At 41.9% G+C, this 17,723-nt stretch overlaps 1 protein-coding gene across 4 annotated transcripts; it reads right to left on the bottom strand.

The window, feature by feature from the left end:
• Nucleotides 1–298: 298 nt before the first annotated feature.
• On the bottom strand, nucleotides 299–16,934 carry LOC139564191 (ADP-ribosylation factor-like protein 4A). 4 transcript variants are annotated; one of them, XM_071383457.1, is made up of 2 exons: nucleotides 16,576–16,807; nucleotides 299–1,275 (listed from the first exon to the last, which is right to left on the bottom strand). In XM_071383457.1, exons 1-2 carry the CDS (start codon nucleotides 16,712–16,714, stop codon nucleotides 446–448), a joined length of 969 nt encoding a protein of 322 aa, XP_071239558.1. In that variant the 5' UTR covers nucleotides 16,715–16,807; the 3' UTR covers nucleotides 299–445. The 4 variants fall into 4 exon arrangements, with proteins under 4 accessions (XP_071239558.1, XP_071239559.1, XP_071239561.1 ...); XM_071383458.1 differs by lacking the exon at nucleotides 16,576–16,807 and adding an exon at nucleotides 4,390–4,572; XM_071383460.1 differs by lacking the exon at nucleotides 299–1,275 and adding an exon at nucleotides 14,127–15,564 and having other exon boundaries at nucleotides 16,576–16,934.
• Nucleotides 16,935–17,723: the final 789 nt, after the last annotated feature.

Here is a 17,723-nt window from a genome sequence, read left to right as displayed (position 1 = left end):
AGGGCAACTCAGAGCAGTGATTTAATACAATGCACTCCCTACCCTCACCTCACCTGACCCACACGGTCTGACCAGCCACAGAGTCCTCACACCTCTCTCTTCTGTAACTCTGTAGAATGTAGCTTATGGTACAGCCTTTCACCACTATGCTTTTATACACCTCAACCAATAACAAAGGCCGCCATTGGAAGTCCTCAAATTCCAGGAAACTATATCTCTGAAGCATTGTAGTTCCAGGCAAGCATATCTCAGAAAACAGGGAGAGCAACTAGCATGCTATAGTTCAGTCCACAATAATAAAGTATTATTTCTTGATAAGAATCTACTGTTAACTTAGCATTGAACTAGAGCTGGCTATTAAGGATGTAAACAAAAATAGTGGAAGGTTAAGGAATTTCATGCTGCGTTTGTTTAATGCTGTAAATCATATTTTTTATGTTGCGGTTCAGTAGAATGAGTGATGACTAACTCGTATCGCTCTCCTCTTCGCCCTCTCCTCCTCTTGCCCCTCTTCCTCCTTGCTCCTCTCCTTTATTGTCTCCTTCTCTTTAAGGATCCTTTCTATCTCCCTCCTCAATGGCCCCCTTTCTTTTTCTCTCTTCTTCCGCTGTTTTTCGATGGCCTTTAACGCTTCACTCATAAACATACGTGCCAAGTCAATGACCTTCCTTTCCTTCATCTTTTTCTCCTCTATCTTTCTCTTTTCTTTAAACTTCTCTCTCTCCTTGAGCATCGCCTCCTTTTCAAGTAGCATCTCCATTAGCTCCTTCATCTCCAACCTCTCCTCCCTGAGCTCCTCTCCCTCTTTCCCCAACGTCTGCCTGTACGACACCACCTGCACTCTTGGTCTCCTCAGATCATCGCTTTCTCTCGTAATCTGCCTTTTTTTCTCCTTTTGAATGTTCTCCATCTCCTTCTGAATCCGCTCTCTCTCTTCCTTTAACTGCTCGCTCTCTTCTCTGACCACTTCCAATCCCTCCAAGACCATCTCCTCGCGTTTGTGTAACTTCTCCCACTTTTCCTTCATCCTCGTCATCTCCATCTCTTGTTCCTTTCTGTCCATCGCCGCCTTACTCCTCTCTGTTTTCTCCACTCTTGCTGATAATATTGACACAATGGCGGCTTTTGCTTTCTTCATCCGTTCTCCCTCTGTTCTGTAGTAATCTTCCCCGTCACTGTCACTTGTCACCTTCTCCTCCATTCTTTTCTTTGATCTGGCCATCCTGGACTTTCTTTTCACTTGTCCTCCTTCATGTGATCCACAGACGTCATGAGCTGCTTGTTGAAAGAAAGACACTCAGTGAGAAAGTGGACACCCAAACAACTGTACACACAGAACCAAGCCAATAATCAACAACAAACAGAAGACACACAAGCCCTCAACATAGCTGGTTTTGCACTTGATTCACATAAGATGGCCTCCTTACAGTCTTGTCTAGTGGCCTACAGATGTGATGAAGCTAATGCAACATGTATTGTCAAAGGATTACTTAGACATGGTTGTCATGGTGATGATTTCTAGAATGATGCACGAGTGCTAACATTCTGAATGTATAAACTGTAGAATAAATGGGAAGAACAGGACACGCAACACAGAACAGACACACACACCTGATGTTCTAATCCTGGGTCATTACACTCAAAAGTACCATACTGACAACTGTAATTTTGGCAAAGCTGAAAATGACAGAGGCCTACTGTATAATATTCTCTTTGAATGGCACCACAGGCAGGTAGGTACCTGTAGGAGTCAATGTTTAGCATGACTACATGTAATGACTGTTGTGTTAGACTGCATGGCACAAAACATCGGGTTTAGAGTTAGACTTTGACCATTGTGGATGAGCTAACACCCACTGGTAAGGACAACGTCAACAAAACATCGGGAAGAGTTTTATTACTTTTAGGTTCTGTTGTTTGTTTAATGACGTCACGGCGGGTTATCTCATAGTGAATGGAGTCTTGTTTGCTTACGAGGTGTAGCTGGTCATTACTGTTAGAGGGAGGGCTGTTTTCACAGAGGTGCTCCTGAATGACTAAACCAAATCATTGTGAGCATTGACTATCCTTTAAACTTACAGGGCAGACTTGTTATGCATTGAAAATGCAATAAACCAGTTTGAGATTGTTTATTATCTACTGTCTTTACTGTCTTTCCCATTAAGCTGACAGATCTCAATTAGTCAATGTCCACAATGTGAACCACAGAGCCTCATTCCCATAGATCTAAATGTCCATTAATCTGTCCAGTGATTGGGTTAACAGGAAATTATACTCTGACCTGTCAAAATGTTGCACTGCATAATTCAAGCGTTCATTTAGGGAGACCTCCTGCAATCCGTCAGAAAGGACATCCCCATTTCTGGAGAAAACTCGTTCTTATAAGTGCCAGGAGGAAGTTGTTGATTTGCTGAGTGTTATGAGAAAGGTTTGTTAGATAACTGAGAACCATAGCACGTCTTGTGTCCATGGCGAATAAACAGTCCTCAACAAATGTTTGGCTAGTTGGTAAATTGGGTATGATTAGTAACACAATCCTCATTGTGACCTCTCTGTTGTAGTGTGAAGGTGAACTTTTTCTATAACCACAATATCACACAAACTTACTCCACCACTTCCTTTACTAGCATGGGAGTGCCTCAGGTCCCTGAGGCTCAGAATATCTTTCTTTGTATTGGAGTCCAGGTAGGACACATATCTCTGGCTCTGCATCAGTGGAGGCTCTGCTGTGGGGAGAACGGCTCATAATAAATGGCCCGGAACGGAGCAAATGGAACGGCATCAAACACATATTTGATACCATGCCACTAATTCTGCTCCAGTCATTACCACGAGCCCTTTCTCCCCAATGAAGGTGCCACCAACCTCATGTGCTCTGCATGGACACGTGTTTTATTGGCTGGGTTATGGCCTACTTCGATAGCCTATAGCACCGCTTGTCTCTCTGCTTGTAGAGTGGGTGAGTGTGAAAGAGAATGGGGAGAGGGGGAGAAAAGGGGGAATGGGTATCCCCCTACTGTGAGACAGGACAGCGGATGGGGGAACAAAACCAGCCCACATTCTCCCTCTCTCCATTAGCAACAGTACAGAAATAGGACACCATCCACTAATGTATGCAACAATTGATGGCACACTAGAAATTCAAATGGCTCGAAGCATCATAGACTGTGTGGAATCTGAGTGGTATGTGGACAGGGATTTCCCTAAGCGGTTCAAAGTCAGACTGCTTCCTTATATACTGGTCTTGCAGCTTTGTTTAGGAATGATGAAATGTGGACTTGACTATTGTCATGACAGACCATGAATATTTCTTCCAGACTTACAGCAAGTCCACAACAATGTTACATTCTATGCCAAAATAAAAGGGCACTGTATTTCTATCATTGATCATCTCCGGGCCTTCCGGTGGTATGCCCTCACATGACAAAAACGCTGCGATGCTGATGTTAACAATAGTTGATGAGGGATTATGTGCAATGGGTTTTCCTGCCAAGAGAGTTCCCGTTCTCCACATGCCTGTTGTTTGTCCTTCAGTGACCGGTGTGCTCTGCAGCTGGTGAGGATTTTGTACAAGGAAGCACCTGCTCTAGTGAAACCGGTCCTGAGCAGAGCTAGTCCAAATCATAACACCAGCCACCCACGCCATGCCTTCTCCCACCGGAGGGGTCCATTGTGAGGACAAGGACCTCAAATAATACTCAGGAGTGAGCAAAGTGTAAACAAATACAAACATGTATGTTCTTTGTGAGTAATATGGGGTTTTAGAGGGTTTGGCTTGTACTTTTCTTCAACTTTCTATCAAAGTTTTTGCTGACCCCAACTCAATACAATTATCATTATTTTCTGGGTGTTTGTGAGAACAGCGATGCAGAATCACTTTGGCATTAAATAACAGCATTTGCACACTTACTGTCTGAGTAATCAAGATGCCAATTGTCATTGTCTTAAGGTCCACGGCTCAGAATACAACATAAACAACACCTCAAGCAGTATGGAATGGGATGTTGTCCCCGGTGTCAGATAGTTAGTGTTTTTGCCATCTGCTAGCCAATTGCCTTCCTGTTTCTGCATCATTCACTTTTCCTCTCATTCAAACTTTTCCAGTTACCTGCCAGGCTATTGTGTTGCCCAGAGCGAGTGGGCCACACTTCAAGATCAACGTCAACAAGCATGTCAGCCTTCCAGTGAAGAAGTGAAGTGTTAGTAGCGGGGTATCAAAACTTCCCAAATCATCCAAATGAAGTACCAGATTCCACAATTGTGGTATTGCACCTGTAGTCATCTCATCTGAGACCACATATGTAGGATGAAATGCACCTGCATTAGTGGAATCTGTATGACAATTACGATCTCTATTGAGCTCATGTTCAAGGGGAGATAGGTACTGACCTGGCCTTGCCCTTGATGAGGGTGGATGATGGACAACCCCTATCTGTCCTCTGTGGTTTCAGGGAGAGCTAAAGGTGGAGCCAGCCCTCTTTTGAAGTGTCTCCATCCTGAGTCAGATTGTCTTTCTCAGCACAGGGCCTCACTGTATCAAAGACCCGGACTGCATAGAGACAAAGCTACATTGTGTTCAGTCAGTGTAGCCAGAGAGATATATACTGCTAATGAGCTTCCAGTCTACAGCCTCAGATCTGGCACTGGGAGGCTCGGCTAGAGTTTCAACTACCATCACAAAGTCATTATCGCTGTGCTTTCATTTCTGTAACAAAGTACGGCTCAAAGGAATCTGTTTGTTTGATCCCATGGTGGGCGCCTGGGCGGAGCAGCTTCTTATGGAGCTGCGGAGAGTCAAGTCCCTTTCAAAGAGACAGACGAATTAAACTTTTATCAAGTTATCTTGACGTTCTCTCATTCAATGAGACGTTCTTTGGTTATAAGGAACACATGAAATAGAATAGAGTTATTGTATTTCTATGGTTCAGATGTGACAATTATGGTGTAAGAAAGCCCAATATACTACTTTATATGTGTATATCAATTCAAGAAATAAAAAAAGCTTTTGTGTAAAGGCGTTAGAAAAGGTCTACCGTATTGGAAGTGGTGAGAGGTAAAAGCAGGAAAATGACTGTGACCATAGCAGTAGCAGGAAACAGATTGAACAGGAACCACCTGTGCTCATACAATAGAAAATCATAATGGTTTTCCACAGAAAAGACCAGGAAAAACGGCCATAACGATCACAAGGAGCTCTGTGTGTCTCAGGTTGGCAGAGCAGCAACTGTTGGATGCATGTCCATTTTAGCATACCAAGTCTAATTGCGTTAGGCAAGATAATCACTATCCACTCAGTCCTCTCACTGCACGTAGTTGCACTTGTAGTTCTACCTATTTTTACAGTAGACCTTAAAAATGTATATATTTGTTGGACTGTTCATGCTTGGGTTAGCATCTTCATTGCAATCAAGGACAAACCAAGGTGTGTTCAAGGTCTTGGGTCTAATTCATAGAACAACACTTAACAGCTGACAACATACTGAACTGAACATACTAACAGCTTACAACATACTGAAATGTCGAATTCATATGAAAGTGTTGGTCAGTGGTGTCAGAGAGCTGCATTTGGGTCACATGTCCACACTAAGGATGTCGCAAATCATCAGTAACATTGAGAATATTACCCTTTTTAAAATGGATTATCATCCATATCTAGGGAGATTAAACCACAGCTTTACTAGGGAGTCCCCTACAGCTTATCAGGCCCTTCACTTTCCTCAATGCCATACAGCAGCTTCTAGGCAAGCACTGAACATACTGGATGTCTTCACACTGGATAGGTCACAATTGTTCTGCTCAATTTAAATTGGCTCAATTAATTAGCAACTTGCTACTTGTCCATTATTCTTTGGTAACATCCTGATTGTGAAGGTCTTGGGTCTATTTCATAGAACAACACCTAACGTGAAGGGCCTGATAAACAGCATATTAACATGTGTACTATGGTGATTTCGCAAATAACTCTAATTTGGCCTTCACTCCAAGCAGTGGAGAATGCTTGAAGAATTTGGGGTGAGTTGAGAGTGAAGGGTTCATGAAAACAATGGGAGAAAGTGATATGAGGCTTAACTGCAACATACAGTAATTGCTGCCATATGATCCATCAGAGTGAAAGAGAGAGAGAGACAGAGAGAGACAGAAAGATAGAAAATCTGAAGAAACCTGAGTTGAAGAAAAGAAGAATCCCCTTGCTTCCTCCTGATAACAGGGTTTTCCTGCCTGCCTGTTGCGCCTTCCTAGACAGGAGTGTTCCAGTGTGTTGGACACAGATGAGTGAGCACACCAGAGAGAAGCAGTGATGAATGCAGAGGGAGAGCAGGGGCAACGGCTGGGCCAGGCTCTGTTACCAGAGGTGGGGCACCAGACGCACTGGGGATCCTGACTTTAATTTAGTTTGATTTATGACTAAGGGGGTCAGAGGACAATAACCGCCCCACAAGGTTTCACTTGGAGAGAGAGAGAGAGTGTAAGGGGTCCCGTCCCGTGTTTACTTCATATGAAACTACACTATCATTGTAGTTCATGTCTTTTGTAATATTGTATATTTGGGTTCACTAGCTGACATATCACAGCTGTGTTTCAAAACTGATTAAGCTGATCAACCATGAAACCTTTACTATGAACATATCAATATACTTAATTCAAAGTACACCACTGGGCACACACTGGTTGAATTTCATTGAAATGACGTGGAAACAACGTTGAATAGAGGTTGAATTGACGTCTTTGCCCAGTGGGACCATTTTTGCAAGTTACTTTAGCACACACATTTTGGTCAAACAACATTCTTCAAAGCCGAACACAACCCTAATGTTCAAATTGCTAGCTGTAGCCTACAAATCAAGCCCTGGCCCTGTAAGTTAAGGGTTTGAAAATAATGTAATTATTTCTCTGAGATTCCGTCAGCCCGCTAACAGTTCCTAGCCCTCCATGCCGACAGCTGAGGACAGAGTGAGAGAGATTAACCAGACATCTCCTCTTACTGCCGTTAAAAAAAAGAGAGACACTGAGAAAGATAAAGGGTATGCTTGAGTGCAGACCCATGAAACACAGACTCCACTGAACCCAATCATTTGCTCTCTTATCTTGACTTTAATGTGGCTGTGGGGCAGATGGCGCATTCGTACACCAGAGTACCGAAGCAGAGAGCCTCAGCCTGAAAGCAAAGGGCTCCTACAGTGAGGGCCATCCCTGAGTGCCACGGCAATCGAAACAGATTGAGGACCCCTGGCCAGTCGGTGGTGGGCGTAAATGATTGGGCAACATCAATACGACCCCTCCTAGACTCTGCTAAAAGCGTCTGGTTCCATTATTCAATCCCAATGTTCTTTGTAGTTAATGAACTCCTCCTATAAAGTCTTTATGGCACGGCTGTTGAATTACCTTGCAGATATTAGGGTGCCCCCACAGTGTCTCATAGAAAAGGCTTGCCAAATGTCAACCTTGACAGTCAACCCATTTCTGAGATGTCTACCCCTTACAACTGGAATGGAATGACATTTTAGTCACTTAGAAGACGCTCCTATCCAGGGTGACTTACATTAGCAATTAGGGTTAAGTTGTCAAAAACGTTCTTCTGCACACTGATGTTTAACAGTTAGATTATGATCCAATGTGATTACAATCACATCCATTAGATATGGCATTAGTGACATACTGTATGGAACAAGAATGAAATGCAATGGGACAAAGAAGAGAACAAAGTCAGGAGGGGCAACTGCATTAACTTCTGTATCGTATGGCACATTACACAAACCTCTCAAAAGAACCCTCTCATGGATTGCAACTTCATTTTGGGCCCGACATCCTTATGACAGGCTGATTTGAAAATCAATGCGAAACAGAGAGGGACCTTCCGGACAAAACAATGTGTCCTTTTTCATAAACATAGTTCAAAGTAAACAAGTTGGTGAGACAAAAAATGAACAAAATATTTCACAACTAGCCTATTTAGATTTGAGCTGCCTCCATTAAAATATATTTTCTCCAGCATCCCCCTCACCAAAAGAATCAGTCCTTTGAGTTGAACCCTTGCTTTTACAGGTCACAACTTTCCCTGACGTTTGCCACCAGACAATGGAGCCACTACAAAGCTATGGGGACTTCAGTCTGCCCCTGTCCTAATCCTTCATGCACAATTGAAACGAAAGCCAGATTTCACAGGCTTGTGCTTCACAATGACTAGACTGGCGGGAGTTTTTTCATACATATATAGTGTGTGTGTGAGAGTGTGTGTGTATGGCCGAATGGCAGAGAGAATGACAAAGTAATCTACACATTACTTCTCTCTCTCTCTGTCCCCCTCTCTCACATAGACAGTCTCCCATTCAGATCACAGCTGCCAACATTCAAGCCCTCTCAGTCACAGACAAGTTGACAAAGCAATCATCACCTTGACAATGAGCCATTCACAGAGCCTTCCACACAGTGTAAGGCAAGGGATGCCATCACATGAACATGCAGGCAGCACTGACTTCTATGCATAGCAAAACAGCCCAGATAGGAATAATAAAATCACATTCACATTCAGTGAGTAGCTAATGAACTAACTCATAGCGATGGCGTTGCCAGCACGATATCCAAACCAACAGCAATATTTTATCAAAAATAATCACCACAAGCAACAGCAGCAAGGATAACACAATGTTTATTGGTCTTACTTCCCATGACTTCCAAGACCCAGAATATTAAATGGATAATTTCTAGGAACATATTCATAATAGGAACAATGATTCAGAAAGTTAGAAACCCTAATGAATGGATAATGAATTCATCTATGGGACCAATGAAAGATTATATGCCAAAGATCATAAACTACATTAAGCCTCAGGCTGATTTTTTTCTTGAGCGGATAGTCAGGAGGCCAGAACATAATGACAAATCATTTGAAGACTGCAAATTTGAAGCCCAAACTGCTATATTTGACTAAAACATAATAATTTCCAACCTTGCTTACATTTGTATACGATCACATATACAGTGGGGCAAAAAGGTATTTAGTCAGCCACCAATTGTGCAAGTTCTCCCACTTAAAAAGATGAGAGAGGCCTGTAATTTTCATCATAGGTACACTTCAACTATGACAGACAAAATGAGAAAAAAAATCCAGAAAATCACATTGTAGGATTTTTTATGAATTTATTCGCAAATTATGGTGGAAAATAAGTATTTGGTCAATAACAAAAGTTTATCTCAATACTTTGTTATATACCCTTTGTTGGCAATGACAGAGGTCAAACGTTTTCTGTAAGTCTTCACAAGGTTTTCACACACTGTTGCTGGTATTTTGGCCCATTCCTCCATGCAGATCTCCTCTAGAGCAGTGATGTTTTGGGGCTGTTGCTGGACAACACGGACTTTCAACTCCCTCCAAAGATTTTCTATGGGGTTGAGATCTGGAGACTGGCTAGGCCACTCCAGGACCTTGAAATGCTTCTTACGAAGCCACTCCTTCGTTGCCCGGGCGGTGTGTTTGGGATCATTGTCATGCTGAAAGACCCAGCCATGTTTCATCTTCAATGCCCTTGCTGATGGAAGGAGGTTTTCACTCAAAATCTCACGATACATGGCCCCATTCATTCTTTCCTTTATACGGATCAGTCGTCCTGGTCCCTTTGCAGAAAAACAGCCCCAAAGCATGATGTTTCCACCCCCATGCTTCACAGTAGGTATGGTGTTCTTTGGATGCAACTCAGCATTCTTTGTCCTCCAAACACGACGAGTTGAGTTTTTACCAAAAAAGTTCTATTTTGGTTTCATCTGACCATATGACATTCTCCCAATCTTCTTCTGGATCATCCAAATGCTCTCTAGCAAACTTCAGACGGGTCTGGACATGTACTGGCTTAAGCAGGGGGACACGTCTGGCACTGCAGGATTTGAGTCCCTGGCGGCGTAGTGTGTTACTGATGGTAGGCTTTGTTTAAATAACTTAAATGTAAATGTAAATGTTACTTTGGTCCCAGCTCTCTGCAGGTCATTCACTAGGTCCCCCCGTGTGGTTCTGGAATTTTTGCTCACCGTTCTTGTGATCATTTTGACCCCACAGAGTGAGATCTTGCGTGGAGCCCCAGATCGAGGGAGATTATCAGTGGTCTTGTATGTCTTCCATTTCCTAAAAATTGCTCCCACAGTTGATTTCTTCAAACCAAGCTGCTTACCTATTGCAGATTCAGTCTTCCCAGCCTGGTGCAAGTCTACAATTTTGTTTCTGGTGTCCTTTGACAGCTCTTTGGTCTTGGCCATAGTGGAGTTTGGAGTGTGACTGTTTGAGGTTGTGGACAAGTGTCTTTTATACTGATAACAAGTTCAAACAGGTGCCATTAATACAGGTAACGAGTGGAGGACAGAGGAGCCTCTTAAAGAAGAAGTTACAGGTCTGTGAGAGACAGAAATCTTGCTTGTTTGTAGGTGACCAAATACTTATTTTCCACCATAATTTGCAAATAAATAAATTAAAAATCCTACAATGTGATTTTCTGGATTGTTTTTTCTCATTTTGTCTGTCATAGTTGAAGTGTACCTATGATGAAAATTACAGGCCTCTCTCATCTTTTTAAGTGGGAGAACTTGCACAATTGGTGGCTGACTAAATACTTTTTTGCCCCACTGTATCTATTATGCATGGGAATATTTTGGAACAGATTTCCAAATTAAAATCACTTGGAGCTGATTTGCTAGTGTTTTATTTGCTCAGAAAACTTGGGGGTCCAAATAAAATCACCCCCGGGCTAAATTCGGTAAAACCCTGTTATACGCCCATCTGGTCCTGTTCATTTCTTCTGTCTCTCTTTTCATGCCTCTGAGGATTAATGGAAAGAGAGCTTCCTTACACCAATGATGAGCAAGAGCAAGCTTCTCTAGAGCTCTCTGTCTTTCTTTCCCTCCCTTTTCTTTCCCCTTGCAGGTGGCCCCGTTCACCCTACTTTCAGAGAGGCTGCTAGGACGATGGAAGAATTCACATGTAAATAGGCCACTCGCTCGCTAAGACAGGAAAAAGAAAGATGAATCCTGATATGATAACCCTCCATAATGAGAAGCAGAGGAGTATGCATTATTGCTACTTCCCTTGAGTACAGTGTACACAGCTTGAAAATGTATACAGTTAGAGAAAATACATTTTTACTACACAGGTAGAGGAAATATTTCCACAAAAAAATATTTTATTCCGACTTGCTCCAGAGACAGACGATGTACATTTTATTGCACTTTGAGAAAGTGAGTTGACGCACGGCATTCCTAATCTCAAGGTTAGCTAGTAGAGTAGTGGAATGAGGAGTGGTTTTCTCCTTTCCTACAATTGTCTTCCTAACGCGACACGCAGTTGCCAGCGCAGACGTGAGACAATGCCTTTCCTACAGTGATCCTGTTACTGAGGAGAGGGACTTACTATCGTCACAGAGTTGACCTCAGCCAGGGCCAAGCGGTCAAATAAAACCCACCACCTAGTAGATGTCCAGGAAACTAGTTGGGCACAGGGATATCATGTGACGACAGGCCATTACAGGCCATGAATGTTACTTTTCCGTGTGTTTATAATTGAGTTAGCAAAAGCAAAGTGTGAGAAAGGAAACCAGCTTTAGGATTTCCAAAGCTATGTCCAATCCTAATCCCTAGTTAATTACATCAGAGGATCAAAGGAAGAGACCCTGCCACCAGGCCTGTATCAGGATCGGACCCCAAAACAGGGATAAGGGGCGACCAGTCCCATGATCAGACTCACACTCACTCCCATTAACCCCCTTTCCTAGAATGGAGAGCAGGAAATGGGAATAGCAGGAATATGTTGCTGCCATCCAACAGGGTTTCCTTCCTTGGAAAACAAACTGGGGAGTTGTTCAACACAGATGAGTTAATCTCGGACCTGAGGCCGTACTGTCTTTCTTTAAAACCTGATGCATATCAATCAAAGACAGACATTGTAAAATGTGTAGGTTTAACATTACTAATATCATTTGAATTGTGGAAAAAAGGACAGTGAAATGGCATCTATAACATACAGGACCATTACAAAAACAGATCTAATAATTTTGTCAAATACATCATGTTAACAAAGAGATAGTTCTGCACTTGAAGTGGAGCATTGGAAAGAACAGAATAACAGGAGCAAATATAGGACTATATTTAGTAGGTCAACTGCTGCTCCCCCTGTTGCTCTAGAGCACAAGGTTACAATTGTTCTAAAGGGATGGGTGAGCAACAGGCATCACTTCACTGAGCTATGTGACAACAGCCTCTCCCCATCACAAAAATGCTCTGCCTCCCCAGCCTGTTGTACAGGGTATGTCATCTGGCTTGGCATGCACAGAGTAGACTGCCCTGGCTGCATTGCTGATCCTCTTGGCTCCAGAAAACATAAAAGGACTCCAGGCCCTATAATCACACTGCAAGTAAACACTCAACCACCATCACCTCAATCATATCCGTCTTGTTTACTTTCAGAAAGAGGAATAAGGGAGATTCATTATCTATCAGTACAAAGTGTGAGCATGAGCAACCAAAAATCATTGTTGATTTACTTCAGTTCCTTTCAAATATGAGAATCAGAGGACATACAGTAGAAGTCTGAAGTTTACATACACCTTAGCCAAATACATTTAAACTCAGTTTTTCACAGTTCCTGACATTTGATCCTAGTAAAAATTCCCTGTCTTAGGTCAGTTAGGATCACCACTTTATTTTAAGAATGTGAAATGTCAGAATAATAGTAGAGAATGATTTATTTCAGCTTTTGTTTCTTTCGTCACATTCCCAGTGGGTCAGAAGTTTACATAGACTCAATTAGTATTTGGTAGCATTGCCTTTATATTGTTTAACTTGGGTCAAACATTTTGGGTAGCCTTCCACAAGCTTCCCACAATAAGTTGGATGAATTTTGGCCCATTCCTCCTGACAGAGCTGGTGTAACTGAGTCAGGTTTGTAGGCCTCCTTGCTTGCACACACCTTTTCAGTTCTGCCCACACATTTTCTATGGGATTGAGGTCAGGACTTTGTGATGGCCAATCCAATACCTTGACTTTGTTGTCCTTCAGCCATTTTGCCACAACTTTGGAAGTATGCTTGGGGTCATTGTCCATTTGAAAGACACATTTGTGACCAAGCTTTAACTTCCTGACTGATGTCTTGAGATGTTGCTACAATATATCCACAATCTTCCTCATGATGCCATCTAGTTTGTGAAGTGCACCAGTCCCTCCTGCAGCAAAGCACCCCCACAACATGATGCTGCCACCCCAGTACTTCACGGTTGGGATGGTGTTCTTCGGCTTGCAAGCCTCCCCCTTTTTCCTCCAAACACAACGATGGTCATTATGGCCAAACGGTCCTATTAATGTTTCATTTTTATGGCGGTTTGGGAGAAGTGGCTTCTTCCTTGCTGAGTGGCCTTTCAGGTCATGTCGATATAGGACTTGTTTTACTGTGGATATAGATACTTTTGTACCCGTTTCCTCCAGCATCTTCACAAGGTCCTTTGCTGTTGTTCTGGGATTGATTTGCACTTTTCGCACCAAAGGACGTTCATCTCTAGGAGACGGAACATGTCTCCTTCCTGAGCGGTATGACGGCTGCGTGGCCCAATGGTGTTTATACTTGCATACTATTGTTTGTACAGATGAACGTGGTACCTTCAGGAATTTGGAAATTGTTCAAGGATGAACCAGACTTGTGGAGGTCTACAATTTCTTTTTTGAGGTCTTGGCTGATTTCTTTAGATTTTCCCATGATCTCAAGCAAAGAGACACAGAGTGAAGGTAGGCCTTGCAATACATCACCAGGTACACCTCCAATTGACTCAAATTATGTCAATAAGCATCTAAAGCCATGACATCATTTTCTGAAAATGTCCAAGCTGTTTAATGGCACAGTCAACTTAGTGTATGTAAACTTCTGACCCACTAGAATTGTGATACAGTGAATTATAAGTGAAATAATCTGTCTGTAAACAATTGTTGAAAAAATTACTTTTGTCATGCATAAATTAGATGTCCTAACCGACTTGGTGTATGTAAACTTCCGATTTCAACTGTACATTTTACACATCTCATCAGATTTGCAGAACTTTTCAAAAAATATTAGAATGACAAATAATCAAAATTGCAATATCCTTCATACAAAACAAAAGCAGTGCTGTAAAGAGGCTTTATTAAAGATGAAAACATGAAACACAAATCCCATCTATTGTCCATGTGGTCAATAGGGACCCAGTACAGTTTGCTTCTTTTGAAGCAACTAAACTCTTTGTGTAATAAGCTCTATTGGGAAACCTCAAGGCTGTAAACTCAATCATCAAAAAAGGTAATCTAAAGTGCATTAATAAACAGACAGAGGTACACTAGACAGACAAGAAGCGCAAGACCGTACCTTCCTTTTGAGAAGGAAAGAAAACTGTATAAAAAAAATACAAAAAGGTACAACATTAAAAAGTAGCTTAGGCACTCTTTACAAGGTTCAAAAGTTCCCTTTGAGGAAGACCACGTTTGTTGTCCTTCCACTAACCTTTGTAAAGAAAAGTGACTTATTTTTTCTGTTCATCAAACTCGTCATTTTTGAAGTAGCCATTACTAATGGTCTAATACCAAGGATCAAAACCATTCTTTGTAACGACAACTTAAAAATTCCTATATAAAATCATAAACCCCAAATCCTTGACCTTCATAGTGCTTTCTCAACCACTAAAAAGCAACAAATACTGAAGATGAAGCAAGAGACTTTGCTGTCTGAAACACGATAACCTACAGTTTAACATTGACTGATAAAACTCAGTGTGCCGAGCTTATGGGAGAATTCCTATATCCATCCAGGTGCGAGAACATCTCCTTTTGTCCTTCATTTAAAACAAGAGATTCAGTTCACTGCTTGATCATCTCTTTCTCGTCTGTTGGCGGAGCATCTTTCTCCGTTTAAGAATCATGTCATGGAGTCTCTCCATGCCATCTTTCAGTCCGTCTCCTATGATGGCACAGGTGGGCTGCAGGTGCCAAGGCGTGCCAGGGCCCAGTTCCTTCAACGCTAGCGCCTTTTCAATCTCCGCCAGGCTCAGAGAGTGCCTCAGGTCTTGCTTGTTAGCCACCACCAGCAGTGGCACTCCCTGGTTGTCTCCGGTCTTGGCGATTTTATGGAGCTCTGTTTTAGCTTCCTCCATGCGTTCGGCATCTACAGAGTCCACCACGAATACAATTCCATCGGTACAGCGTGTGTATGACTTCCACAATGGACGCAACTTCTCTTGACCACCCACGTCCCAGAAATGGAAGGTCACCGTCCTGTGGCCGCCCAAAGACACATTGACCTTTTCTGCGTTGAAGCCTTTGGTAGGCACTGTGTTGACAAACTCATTGAACTGCAACCTGTACAGGACAGTCGTTTTACCTGCAGAGTCCAGTCCCAAAATGGCGATATGGAACGACTGAAAGAAGGGGATTCTCGAGAGGAAGGTCTGTGGTTCAGATAATCTATTCCCCATCTTTTCTCATGTGGGGAACAACAGGTGGAATAAAAGGGATGGTCCACTTCAACAACGATGATTGGCACTGATTATATTCAAATTGGATTGCAGCAGTGACCTAAAAACAAAACAAATATTACTTTAGACAAGCAAAAATCAAACACAAATATAAGTCTACCACAAACTTAAATCGACACAAAATACCTATAGACTACATAAAGGTGATCAAATCAGTTATCCAGGTGTTATTCACTTATTGAGCGCAGCATTTGACCTGAGTACTGCCAAATGCATATGACATTCACTAGACACCCTCAATTATATAGGCTCAAATGAAAATACCATGCAGAAATAACGGACTTTGTCAAGGTAAGCTACACACTTCAATTTTAGGCGGCAGCAACGCACAAGCCTATTTCCAAGGATAGGCGCGTAAATTAATATAAAGTCGATAGGCATACAGATGCTGACAGCCAGTAACGTCACTTGACGTGAAACCAGGCTCTCAAATTGCGGCATGAATCTTTATCATAGGCTACAACCGTTCCGTTCAGCCAGACATTTTCGTGCAGGGCATCACTTACATCTATCCACTCTGAATATGCGGAACTGTGTTCACGAGGTCCAGTAACATGTTTTCCAATGATCACAATCCAGGGCTTCCGATGACTGTCGCGCGGTCAGCAGCGTTCTATTATTTTACTATACGGTTTCATTTCAATAGAAGAATACTGCAGTGCAATTTGTGGAAAACTCCACTCATGTTCTAGTAACCGATTGGTTTAAGGAGAAGTCCATCAATAATGTATCCATTCAAACCACGCCCATCACCTGTTGCTGTAACGTCATTATTCTAGCCAATAGATTTATTATACTATCGTTACACAATACAATGCAACATGAACAATGCCTAAAATAAAACGTATCTGATAGTAGGCTAGGTCAACGTCTATACATAATCATTACAAATGGTTATTAACATAACATAGCAAGCCAAGCATTATGTAAGCCTATATTCGTAAAAAGTCGAAAAGAAACAAAAAGTAAAAGAAAAATCACAAAATAGTTTGTGATACGAATGTATTAAAATGAACAACTTATTGAACTATAAAAAAAATGCCTAACTTACCGTTTCTTTTTGCTGTGTTCGTGTCGCATGTGCTTTGGTTTGGGGTTTCCTGCACGCTAAACAGCGCCGCCCCATGATGCGTCCTTATCTGTTTACTTTTAAACTGATTGGTCAATAGTACAAAATGTATCCCACGCATACTGATTTTATAATGAGAATAATCACAGGATTAATTGTATAAATTATAATCCTGCGCCGGTATCTATTGAAATAATGTTTATTATATATGATACATGTTATAGTCATTTTAATTCATAATAAATACGGTAGCCTAAGTTTTTATGAATAGCGAAAAATTGTGAAGGTATGGGTTAGGGACGTCCCAGGGATCCCCAATAGCACTGACCGTCTTGTCAGGGGGCTGCGAAGGAGTCAGACGGAATCAGGGGCAAAATGGTGGAATTTATGTACAGGTGCAGAAGGTTAGCTTCATTTTAGGCAGGCAGAGTGCCGACAATTCCTCACACAGCTGATTTAGCAGAGCTCCAACTGGGACAATATGCACCTCCAGCCTAAATTTTCCCGAAAATGAGCCACCTGAGGCTAATAAAGTAAAAAAATAGCACAACCCTTAACACTGGGATAATCCAAAATGCACATAAACAGGTATTTCCTCAATTTAAATAAATATCTCACTCAATAGCCTAATCAATACTTCACTCGTTTCAATATCACTAGCAAATACATAACACATTTCAACACATCAGGACATAATATGACATACATATTCAACGAAGAAAGATATTAGGCAAACACCCATCAACAAAGAACAATGTAATTACTAAGCGCAAGCACCTGTGGGGAAAACATGTGGACGTGACCAAAGCGCGCCATCCAGGTCAAACCAGTTTACAAAGTATCGAATTTGGTGAGTACAGACAGGAAGAGAAAGAGAGGCCCAACTCGGCGGAAAATCTGCCTCCCTACAGCAGGTGGCGTTTTTTCATTGTTTCGCTCACCAAGCAAGCAGTTTTTGTATGGAGGTAAATGAGGGTCGAATTTAGTCAACAACAAAAAATTTAAGACTTATTTGCTACATGAGGTTTATTTGATCGAATAGAAGTTTTGTAATGCTTAAGTTGTCATGAGTGTACTGATATAAGTAGGACACGTGACATACCGGCAACTTTGAAAAAACAAACACTTTT

The sequence above is a fragment of the Salvelinus alpinus genome, chromosome 35 (assembly GCF_045679555.1).
Source record: "Salvelinus alpinus chromosome 35, SLU_Salpinus.1, whole genome shotgun sequence".
NCBI lineage: Eukaryota > Metazoa > Chordata > Actinopteri > Salmoniformes > Salmonidae > Salvelinus > Salvelinus alpinus.
The sequence above is the reverse complement of the archived record's forward strand: the minus strand, read 5'-3'. Positions and strand labels throughout refer to the sequence as shown.

What these genes read in the sequence shown, in the direction of transcription:
- LOC139564191 (XM_071383457.1), bottom strand. Translation starts at nt 16,714, where the DNA reads ATGCGTGGGATACATTTTGTACTATTGACCAATCAGTTTAAAAGTAAA. An exon ending in GAACACAGCAAAAAGAAACG is followed by an intron (nt 1,276 to 16,575) that starts GTAAGTTAGGCA and finishes TTCAACAAGCAG; the next exon opens with CTCATGACGTCTGTGGATCA.